Here is an 11,402-nt window from a genome sequence, read left to right as displayed (position 1 = left end):
GAATCAGGAGACAACGGCTGGTCCTGGATCAGCTGTTCCATTACCTCTACAGTATCAATTATTATCCAATCAGGTTCATTATCCAGGTGGTGTTACCGGGCAGAAAAACCGACCACGACTCAGCAAACTGCCCACAGCCGTCTGGTGCCTTCATGACGGTGCGATTACACTGCTGCACCTGGAGGAGGAGGAGGAGGAGGAGGAGGAGGAGGAGGAGAGAGGAGAGAGAGGAGGAGAGAGGAGGAGGAGAGAGGAGGGAGGAGGAGGAGGAGAGAGGAGGAGGAGAGAGGAGGAGGAGGAGAGAGGAGGAGGAGGAGGAGGAGGAGAGAGGAGAGAGAGGAGGAGGAGAGAGGAGAGAAGGAGAGAGGAGGAGGAGGAGAGGAGGAGGAGGAGGAGGAGAGAGGAGGAGGAGAGAGGAGGAGGAGGAGGAGGAGAGAGGAGGGAGGAGGAGAGGAGGAGAGAGGAGGAGAGAGGAGGAGGAGGAGGAGGGAGGAGAGAGGAGGAGGAGAGAGGAGGAGGAGAGAGGAGGAGGAGAGAGGAGAGAGGAGGAGGAGGAGGAGGAGAGAGGAGGAGAGAGGAGAGAGGAGAGGAGGAGAGGAGAGAGGAGGAGGAGGAGGAGAGAGGAGGAGGAGGAGGAGAGAGGAGAGAGAGAGAGGAGGAGGAGGAGAGAGGAGGAGGAGAGAGGAGAGAGGAGGAGAGGAGGAGGAGGAGGAGAGGAGGAGGAGGAGGAGAGAGGAGAGAGGAGGAGGAGGAGAGAGGAGGGAGGAGGGAGGAGGAGGAGGAGAGAGGAGGAGGAGGAGGGAGGAGGAGGAGGAGGAGGGAGGAGAGAGGAGGAGAGGAGGAGGAGGAGGAGGAGAGAGGAGGAGGAGGAGGAGGGAGGAGAGAGGAGGAGAGAGGGAGAGGAGGAGAGGAGGAGGAGGAGGAGGAGGAGGAGAGAGGAGGAGGAGGAGGAGGAGGAGGAGAGAGGAGAGGAGAGAGGAGAGAGGAGGAGGAGGAGGAGGAGGAGAGAGGAGGAGGAGAGAGGAGAGAGGAGGAGAGGAGGAGGAGGAGAGAGGAGGAGGAGAGAGGAGAGAGGAGGAGGAGGAGGAGGAGGAGGAGGAGGAGAGAGGAGGAGGAGGAGGAGGGAAGGAGAGAGGAGGAGAGAGGAGAGGAGGAGGAGGGATGGAGGAAGGAAGAATAGTAGGAAAGAAAGAAAGATGGAAGGGAAAGGAAGGAACAAACAAACAAAGGAAGCTTAGAAGGAAGGAGAAATATGAAGGAAGGAAGACAGAAAGGACAAAAGAACAGAGGAAGGAAGTGAGGGTGGACGATAAGAAAGGATTGAAGTAAAGGAATGAGGAGGAAAGGAAGGAGAGAAGGAAAGGAAGGAGAGAAGGAAAGGAAGTAGGAGGAAGGAAGGAGAGAAGGAAAGGAAGTAGGAGGAAAGGAAGGAGAGAAGGAAAGGAAGTAGGAGGAAAGGAAGGAGAGAAGGAAAGGAAGGAGAGAAGGAAAGGAAGGAGAGAAGGAAAGGAAAGTAGGAGGAAAGGAAGGAGAGAAGGAAAGGAATGAGGAGGAAAGGAAGGAGAGAAGGAAAGGAAGTAGGAGGAAAGGAAGGAGAGAAGGAAAGGAAGTAGGAGGAAAGGAAGGAGAGAAGGAAAGGAATGAGGAGGAAAGGAAGGAGAGAAGGAACGGAAGTAGGAGGAAAGAAGGAGAGAAGGAAAGGAATGAGGAGGAAAGGAAGGAGAGAAGGAAAGGAAGTAGGAGGAAAGGAAGGAGAGAAGGAAAGGAAGTAGGAGGAAAGGAAGGAGAGAAGGAAAGGAAGTAGGAGGAAAGGAAGGAGAGAAGGAAAGGAAGTAGGAGGAAAGGAAGGAGAGAAGGAAAGGAATGAGGAGGAAAGGAATGAGGAGGAAAGGAAGGAGAGAAGGAATGAGGAGGAAAGGAAGGAGAGAAGGAAAGGAATGAGGAGGAAAGGAAGGAGGAGGAAAGGAGGAGAGAAGGAATGAGGAGGAAAGGAAGGAGGAGGAAAGGAAGGAGAGAAGGAAAGGAGGAGAGAAGATGAAGTGAGCTCAGTGAGTAACTGCATCATGTGAATGAGACTCACATGTCTGATGATCTTCAACAGTCACTTCAGTGTCAGAACAAATCGGACTTCAGTTCACACTGAACGGCAGATTAGCGCCGTTAGCATTGATAGCATTCCTCACTGAGACACGTCCCTCACTCTGGGCTCTGATTGGTCCGTTTGGTTCCACCTGTTTACAGGCGTCGTTTCAACTTGCACATTAAATAATAAGTGAGTGAACACGGTGACGCTCTGAGAAGAAAACACTCAGAAACAGACTTGAATCAATTAATCACATGAACATGAACATGTGACTTCATGCAGCCGTCTGAACCAGAACCAGAACCAGAACCATGTTGAATGTCAGCAGGAGCATCCTGGTAGAATAAGACATAATAAATAAAGAGGACGGGACGTACCTGTCTGATGAGAGCCACAGGTGACACTGTAAGATGTCCACAAACTAACGGCCATCAGGAACGTGGCTATGAACCCAAACACCTGCAGACACACACACACACACACACACACACACACACACACACACACACACACACACACACACACACACACATCAGTCCAACAGCTTACAGACAGGAACCAGCTGATGAACTCTTCACTTCCTGTTTTTAACTCTTCGCTTCACGTCGGAGGATTTTAATCTGAGATCGAAAACTTGATCCAACTAAATCAAACGTCTGAGTCAGAAACAGAATCTGTACGACTCTCCTCCGCACGACAGGTTGTCCTGACCCGTCCTGATCGGTCCTGATCGGTCCTGATCCGTCCTGATCCGTCCTCACATGATGCGAAAGTTTCCATTTTATTCTTATTTTCCTCAGTTGTGATTAATCTGCTGCTCTTTCAGTAATTTGATGCTAAATATCAACACTTTCTACAAGGCAGATTTATAATATTCAATAAAACATCTTCTCAACTCAACCATGTTCTTGTACAACAGATCTCCAGGCAGACTTTCATTTTGAAGTTGTTTTGTAGCGTTTGCTAATAATAACTTACTAACGACGTGAGATGTGACGTTAATTAATTAATTAAATGTTATTTTGTGGTTGTGAATTGTTCCTGAACGACTTCAGTACAAATCAGATGTGGGAGTTTGGATAATAAGCTCGAGAAGCTTTTTTTCTCCTTCGTTGAAAAAACTGAACTAAAGTGAAAACAATGCCAAAGATCCTTTATTGATATGATGCAGCTGTGAAAGAAGAGGTTCAGGTGTGAATGAGCTGCCAGGACGTGAATAAAAGCCCTCGTGACATTAAAATCAAAAGTCGGATGGAGTCGTGGACGTGAAGAGTCGTGAACGCAGACGTTGTGATGCAGATGAGGTTTGTGTATTTGTAGAAACTGATTCCTGGCTGATAACGCTGTTCCTCAGTGACTTCCTGTGTAATTACAGGAGCAGGAAGTGGTGAGCGGAGGAGATTAAACCTTTCTGCCTCAGCTTCCTCCGACCAGGCCTCCACCGTCTGTGATCCGCGGATCAGGACGAGCAGCGTTCAGACTGAGTTCTGCCTCCGAGTGACGACATCGTGTGAAACACGCTGCAGTTTGTTTCCCTCGTTTCTTTGTGTTCAGTCGTAACCGTCTGGACTCGAGGTCCACTTACTGGTTTCGCTCCCTGTCCTCAGGTTACTGCTAACTCAATACAAATACTCCAGTACTGCACTAAAATACACATCTGAGTAACCTGAGAGGTGAATAGTGTTTACAACATTTGTCATTTACTGACATTTATCTTTTGTTCTTCATTGAGTGTGTTAACTGTAATTTGATTTACTTGAAGTATGAGAATACTTCCTCCACCACTGCCTCATGAGTAAATATAACACTTTATAAATAAAGACGCTCTTTCTTGTTTATTTTTGTGATGGCAGTCGTTTGGTGACTTTGCTGTTTTTACTTTTACTTCGCTGCAGTTTTCGGCCTGTGTTGTGATCAAACCGCTGCCGATGAAGACGAGCAGACTCGACCGTCACTAACAGAACCACACTCTGTAGATTTACCCAGGTACCCCGGCGTCTGTGTTTACATACCGATCCGGCCACCAGCGCTGAAACTCCTCCGGTCTTCACAGCGGCGACGATGGAGGCGATGAAGATGAGGACGGTCCCGACGGAGTAATGAAAGAACTCCTGAAACAGCAGAAGAGACTGAGCTGAGTGACGGAGGAGACGCTGAGACACTGATGAGACCAGCAGGACAACACGACACCACAGGATCCGGACTGATCCAGTCGGTACTGATGTCTGAAAACATCTCAGATTCTGGGGGACAGCTGAGCTGAACATGTTTGTATTTTCTGTCTCTTTCAGATTTAACTGCAGCTCCAACAGGGATAAATGAACAGCTGAGATCAGTTCTCAGAGTCAGAGCAACTTTAACGTCTGCTGACCTGTAAATCACCAACTCACTGCTCCAAACATATAATATGTAACATTTCTGCATTAAAATGTCAAAAACAAGTTCACACCAGAGAAATCCACAAGTTTACTGAAGGTAACGTTATCGCCCGTCACCAGATTACCAGTAAACATCAGATGAAACATCAAAATCATCGAAAACTTGAAATCATAAGCTCGTTTCAGTCACGTTAGAGATGTTCATCAACAGCGGAGGCTGTTTATTAATAGGAACAGCTCCCATGATCCAACCAAGTCTTTAAATTCATACATTTATTTTCTTGATCTAAATGTTAAAAAACAATTTAAAGGAAAATTCCACCTGATTTCATCCCGACATGAATAAACAAACTGCTGTGTGGATGAATTCACAGCTGTAAGTTGACCTGGATGTCGGTCTCTCTGCAGTCGGCCATGATGAACGCTAACGGCAGCTATTTCCTGTTTGTAAAACGCGGGTAAACCTGCTAAAAATACTTTTTTCTTGTGTCACGTTCATCATCACAGAAATAAAAAGTGAACAGTAGAAACAGCGGCTCATAAACCTCAGCAGACTACATGTAGCAGACGATAGATCTTGCTTTATAAAGTGTTAATCAATAAAATTCTGAATTCAACATTGTTTTTTCCGGAGCTGAGGATGGAGGCAGAGTGAGACATCTCACTTCTTTGTCATCTCTGCTGAGAGCTGCACATGCTCAGTACAGATCAGATACTAACATGGAAACAACCGAGGACATTCACGTGTTCACCCGGGTGTCACGTTCACATCACAGCCAAGCCGGAGGTGACAAATACCTGTGACTGCTGCCGAGGTGCCCACGAGCAAATCCTGATCATTTACATTCACAAAAAACAAAAGCCAGATGTTTGCAGATGTTGTTGGGATTTTCTGGACAGTGTGAAAGAGGCAGCAGAGACAAGTGTTTCTCTGCTCCTCATCCTGTTTCTCCTCGTTTCCCCTCCGGCCACGTTTGGGGGAAATATAATACAGCATGTTGAAATTAAAGCAGTGGTTCTCAAACCGAGGGGCGGGGCAGGCACGGCGCCACTGCAGCGGCGGCCTGGATGACCGGAGGAAAATATGGAGTGAAACTAAGTGGAATGAATTTGATTTATGTTTTAAAATTAGATCCTTTTCATGAGTTGCTTCTCTGATCATCATTAATAAAACATAACAAATGGTGGGGATGTGAGACACTCTGCCAGAAAAAGAAAACGACTGTTCAGCTGAGCCGAATGTTCAAAATGTTCATTTATGTCAAATAATATTATATTTAAACAGCATCTGTCAGGCTTCAGTTTAAAACTGGACTCGGGTCACAGTTGAGTCGACAGGCAGAGGATGCGTGGGGATTTTAGTGTCTTAAAAAAGATGAATAAGAAGAAGGAAGTGCATCTTTAAAGCTCATTACTGAGATGAAGCTACAGAAGCTTCCTTCCTTTCTAATTTAACTTCACACGTGTGCGTTTGTGGTGAAACATCACGTACGTTCCTGTTATGGAACTCTGCAGATCAAAACGTCAGATCCGTCTCACAGTTCAGCAGAAAAGCAGAAGTGAGGCGAACGTGTCGGTAACCTGCAGATTTTAAACACACTGATGTGGAAATGTTTACGCTTCCTCACCGTCAGCGGCCAGTTGATGCAGGGCATCTTCCCCTGCAGCCGGAACAGGTGCATGAGGAAGAAGATGGTGAGAGCGATGAGGAACCACAGCACCACCACCTCAAAGTACTGGAACGCAGCCCAGCTGGGCCAACCGCGAGCACAGTGGACGCACAGGAAGGCGATGAGCAGGGCGACCTGGGAGAACAGAATCACAGAACCTTAAAGGAACAGTTCACCAAAAAGGAAAAGTCAGTCACGAACAGTGATCAAAGATCAGATGATCCTTCATTAGTCCCACAACTGCAATAAACAGCAGCAAAGTGGACAGAAAGAAACCAGTAGAAACAACAGAAACAATATAACCAAGAAACTAAAACTCTAAACTATTTAAATATATTTAAACTATTTCACATGGAGATGCAGCCGTGCAGAAATGCTGAAAGAAGACGGCAGCTCATGGATGCTTTATCAGAACGAAGGTAAAGGAGCAGTTCACCCAGTAATATAAACTCAGCCATCATCTCCTCCTGATGATATAAAGTCAGGCTCAGCCATCATCTCCTCCTGATGATATAAAGTCAGGCTCAGCCATCATCTCCTCCTGATGATATAAAGTCAGGCTCAGCCATCATCTCCTCCTGATGATATAAAGTCAGGCTCAGCCATCATCTCCTCCTGATGATATAAAGTCAGGCTCAGCCATCATCTCCTCCTGATGATATAAAGTCAGGCTCAGCCATCATCTCCTCCTGATGATATAAAGTCAGGCTCAGCCATCATCTCCTCCTGATGATATAAAGTCAGGCTCAGCCATCATCTCCTCCTGATGATATAAAGTCAGGCTCAGTCATCATCTCCTCCTGATGATATAAAGTCAGGCTCAGCCATCATCTCCTCCTGATGATATAAAGTCAGGCTCAGTCATCATCTCCTCCTGATGATATAAAGTCAGGCTCAGTCATCATCTCCTCCTGATGATATAAAGTCAGGCTCAGCCATCATCTCCTCCTGATGATATAAAGTCAGGCTCAGCCATCATCTCCTCCTGATGATATAAAGTTGCTATAAAGCTGGAGATGATTTAAACATCAGGTGTCTCCATGCAGCTCGTCTGCTGTGATCACAGAGATCAACCTGATCTGAGGAGATGATGGAGATGATGGAGATGATGTTTACAGCCTCTTCAGTCCGGCTGCACACTGAAGCTTTTCTCTCCTGCAGACTGAGATCACAGCAGACGAGCTGCACGGAGACATCTGATGTTTAAATCATCTGCAGCTGCTTCAGCTGATGAAGCAGCTGCAGACGTGGGGGTGAGGAGATGACGGCTCAGGGTTTTTGTGGTGGACTTTTCCTTTACTAGCTACAGTGTTTGTCCTGGTTCTGTGTCAAACTGTCTAATTGTATAATAAATACATTGGACATGTTTTATTGTAAATTCTGCATTTTAGATTCTCGTCTCTCGCTGTATTTATCCGTCTGTATTTATCCGTCTGTATTTATCCGTCTGTATTTATCTGTCTGTATTTATCCGTCAGTATTTATCCGTCTGTATTTATCCGTCAGTATTTATCTGTCTGTATTTATCCGTCTGTATTTATCCGTCTGTATTTATCCGTCTGTATTTATCTGTCAGTATTTATCTGTCTGTATTTATCCGTCTGTATTTATCTGTCTGTATTTATCTGTCAGTATTTATCCGTCTGTATTTATCTGTCTGTATTTATCTGTCAGTATTTATCCGTCTGTATTTATCCGTCTGTATTTATCCGTCTGTATTTATCTGTCAGTATTTATCTGTCTGTATTTATCCGTCAGTATTTATCTGTCTGTATTTATCTGTCAGTATTTATCCGTCTGTATTTATCCGTCTGTATTTATCTGTCTGTATTTATCTGTCTGTAATCCATCATGTTGCTTATAATCAATAATAACCTGCTGTGGTCAGTTTGTCCAGCAGAGCACTGACTCGTCCCACTCTCAGTTTATCATCACATTTCTGTGAGAAACAGGAATATTTTCACAGTTTCACTTTTAATAAACGGACATCAGAGAATTGATCCTGTTCCTCTGAAATCAATGCTGAAACAATAAAAGCGTATTTATGTCAGTGGATCAGAACTTCTGCAGCATTAAACTGTGATAATGTAACCGGTGCCGCTCAGACCAGCAGAGCTCGGGTCGGTGTCGCTCAGCTGATCAACATAAAGTCCAGTATGAGTCTTTCCATGAGACACTGACATCACCTGTCTGTCCTCACCTGACCCGGTGTCACACTGAAGCTAACGTTAGCTAACATGTCCCGGGGCGTCGGTGTGAACCGTCCCGGGTGAGCTCCGTGTTGGACTCACCATCTGTCCCAGCTTCAGCATTCCCGGGATGGTTCGGGTGAAGCCCATGTTGAGGACGCTGTCCCCGGACGTCCTGGTGGTCGTGGTGCTGGTCGTGATGACGGTGTGCGACATGTTGACGTGAACGGCGCCGATAAACAGCACGAGCGCGATGTGTTGACGGTCCGAGTGTCGCAGGGAGTCTCCGTCGACTGGGAACGTTTCAGCGCGTCTGTCCGAGCGTTCCGCCCGAGTCAAGACACCCCGGGGCAACACGGACACTTCCGGTGGCACGTTTCACAATAAGAGCCGAGGTGAGGCTGATGAAGAGATACGTTTAAAAAAAGGATGCAGTGTTTTAAATGCTCTCAATTAAAATGTATAAAGAAACGTGTTCAAATAAATGATTCTATTTAAACATTTATTTGCTAAAAATACAATTTAAAAACAACATAGTTCTGTTTCCAACTACATTTTGAAATGCAATATTATACATATAACATAACATACATATAAATCTTATATTGCTGTAAAATGATACAATCGTATATCAGTAAATATAAATTAATAAATTATTTCAATTATGTTTAAAAAGGATGCAATTTTAAAAACCTTCAAGTAAATATATGTAATAATATTAATAATATTAATATTAATAATAATAATAAAAATAAAAATAGCAATAGTTTATTATTATCATTATTATTAATAATAACAATAAATAAAAACAGCAATAGTTTATTATTATTATTATTATTACTAATAATAATAGTTTAATAATACTATTATTATCATTATTATTATTATTATTATTATTATTATTATTATAACATTTTCAAATAAATGATTCCAATTCAATTCAATATTGATTAAAAGAATCATTAATTTTACATATTTTCTTTGTTGGAAAATCCACTTAGTAACTTTCTGCCTCCACAAAAAACCCATCAGAGTTGTATTTCTACACATTTGGCAGAGGAATATTATAAACATGCAGCAGGGTCCAGAAGTCTGACGCCGCTGCTCAGAATTCTTCCATTTAGTTTTTTTTCCGAACGTAAAGCTATTTTGTCATTAAAAAATGTTAATATCTTCTTCACAGTTTGAGTGAAAAATGTCCATGAATGTCAGAATATCTCAGTGTTTGGTTTGTCCCACTTCATGAACTCGAGCTGCATGGACTCCACAAGTGAGTGTAAACCTGCTGACTCGTGTTTTCCCAGCATGATGTGTCAGTGTCACAAAGCTTCTTGGCTAAAAAATATTTTTACAAATGTTCCTCAGTTGTTCTAATATGATGTCAGAAGACTCTGAGGTGCAATAATAATTAATATCTGCACAGATAAATACCAATAGGTTTTATTTAATATATTTTTTTGTGTAGGATATTTTCTATGAGGAAAAAAATATTTTTGAAATACTGAAACTCTTTTTGCAGTGATCTGATTCATTTTGATAAGCACAGAAAGTACTGTACAGACGTACACATCCAAGGTACTTGTACTTTACCTGAGTGTTTCCATTTTATGCTGCTCTATACTTCTACTCCCCCACATTTACCTGACAGCTTCATCTCCAGATGTGTTGGTGTTGAATGTTGGTGAGAAACTTCTGGTTCTTCTTCAGCTGAATAAACTCTTTAAAAACCTTCATGGATCAGCTGGAAGTGCATCGTCACAAAGCTGACAGCAGAGACGTGCTTCTGTCAGGACAGCCACATTACAAATACAGTATATTTTAATATTTCTTATAACATTTTCCTTCCCACATGATGTAGAAGATTCACACCTTCAAAATAAAACCCAGACTGACAGATTAAACTTTATTGATCTCAGCAGGTGCAGAGGTGATGACAGGAGCCAAAACTACTGAAGACAATGATGAATGTGTGTTTTATTGAGATAAAACTACAGTACATATGTTTTATTTGTAGTATTAGTACTTTACATCCAGTAAAGAATCTGATGCTTCTGATAGAAACTGTCTCAGTTTTGTGTTCAGTGTTTTAAAGCAACAGAGCAGAGTGCCTTTATTTTGAAGTAAACATCCTGTATCTGCTGGTTTCATCAGGGATGAGTGTGTCAGTGCTGTCAGGCCTGTGTGTGTGTGTGTGTGTGTGTGTGTGAGTGTGTGTGTGTGTGTGTGTGTGTGTGTGTGTGTGTGTGTGTGTGTGTGTGTGTGTGTGTGTGTGTGTGTGGAGGTGTGGTCTCTGTCAGGAAACACTGCAGCAGCAGCAGCAGCAGCAGCAGTGCTGAGTGTGAAAGCTTCCAGAGCGTCAGAGAAAGACGCCGGCGTTCAGTCCAAACACACGATTGTTCTGTGATCAGTAACGAGACAGAAAGCTGCTGTCAGGACGTTTCTCTTCACAGCGACACCGAACACAGGACAGACTGTTCCAGCACACACAGAGGACACACAGGGACACACAGGGACACACAGGGACACAAAGCCTCACACAAACATGCTCAGTGGGGTTTTTATACAAAGCTTCAGATCTCAGCTCAGCTTCATTACAGGACGGAGCTGCTTCAGTTTTAACACAGTTATTTTTTAAGGTGGTTAAACATTTATTTTGCACAGGTAACCTTAAAGGAGCAGTTCACCCAACACTGTAACCTCAGCATTCACCTCAGTCAGGCTCAGCCATCATCTCCTCCTGATGATATAAAGTCAGGCTCAGCCATCATCTCCTCCTGATGATATAAAGTCAGGCTCAGTCATCATCTCCTGATGATATAAAGTCAGGCTCAGTCATCATCTCCTCCTGATGATATAAAGTCAGGCTCAGCCATCATCTCCTCCTGATGATATAAAGTCAGGCTCAGTCATCATCTCCTCCTGATGATATAAAGTCAGGCTCAGCCATCATCTCCTCCTGATGATATAAAGTCAGGCTCAGTCATCATCTCCTGATGATATAAAGTCAGGCTCAGTCATCATCTCCCTCCTGATGATATAAAGTCAGGCTCAGCCATCATCTCCTCCTGATGATATAAAGTCA

At 43.9% G+C, this 11,402-nt stretch overlaps 1 protein-coding gene across 1 annotated transcript; it reads right to left on the bottom strand.

The window, feature by feature from the left end:
• Positions 1–6: 6 nt before the first annotated feature.
• cmtm7 (CKLF-like MARVEL transmembrane domain containing 7) lies at positions 7–8,582 on the bottom strand. The gene is made up of 5 exons (XM_073485860.1): positions 8,423–8,582; positions 6,090–6,266; positions 4,096–4,194; positions 2,461–2,542; positions 7–178 (listed from the first exon to the last, which is right to left on the bottom strand). Exons 1-5 carry the CDS (start codon positions 8,534–8,536, stop codon positions 165–167), a joined length of 486 nt encoding a protein of 161 aa, XP_073341961.1. The 5' UTR covers positions 8,537–8,582; the 3' UTR covers positions 7–164.
• Positions 8,583–11,402: the final 2,820 nt, after the last annotated feature.

Source organism: Pagrus major, chromosome 17 (assembly GCF_040436345.1).
Source record: "Pagrus major chromosome 17, Pma_NU_1.0".
Taxonomy (NCBI): domain Eukaryota; kingdom Metazoa; phylum Chordata; class Actinopteri; order Spariformes; family Sparidae; genus Pagrus; species Pagrus major.
This window is presented reverse-complemented; position numbering and strand designations above follow the sequence as displayed.

Coding starts and splice junctions, on each gene's coding strand:
- cmtm7 (XM_073485860.1), bottom strand. CDS start 8,536: ATGTCGCACACCGTCATCACGACCAGCACCACGACCACCAGGACGTCC. Junction 6,267..8,422: donor TGCTGAAGCTGGGACAGATG/GTGAGTCCAACA, acceptor CTGTTCTCCCAG/GTCGCCCTGCTCATCGCCTT. Junction 2,543..4,095: donor CAGCGCTGGTGGCCGGATCG/GTATGTAAACAC, acceptor GTGTGTCTGCAG/GTGTTTGGGTTCATAGCCAC.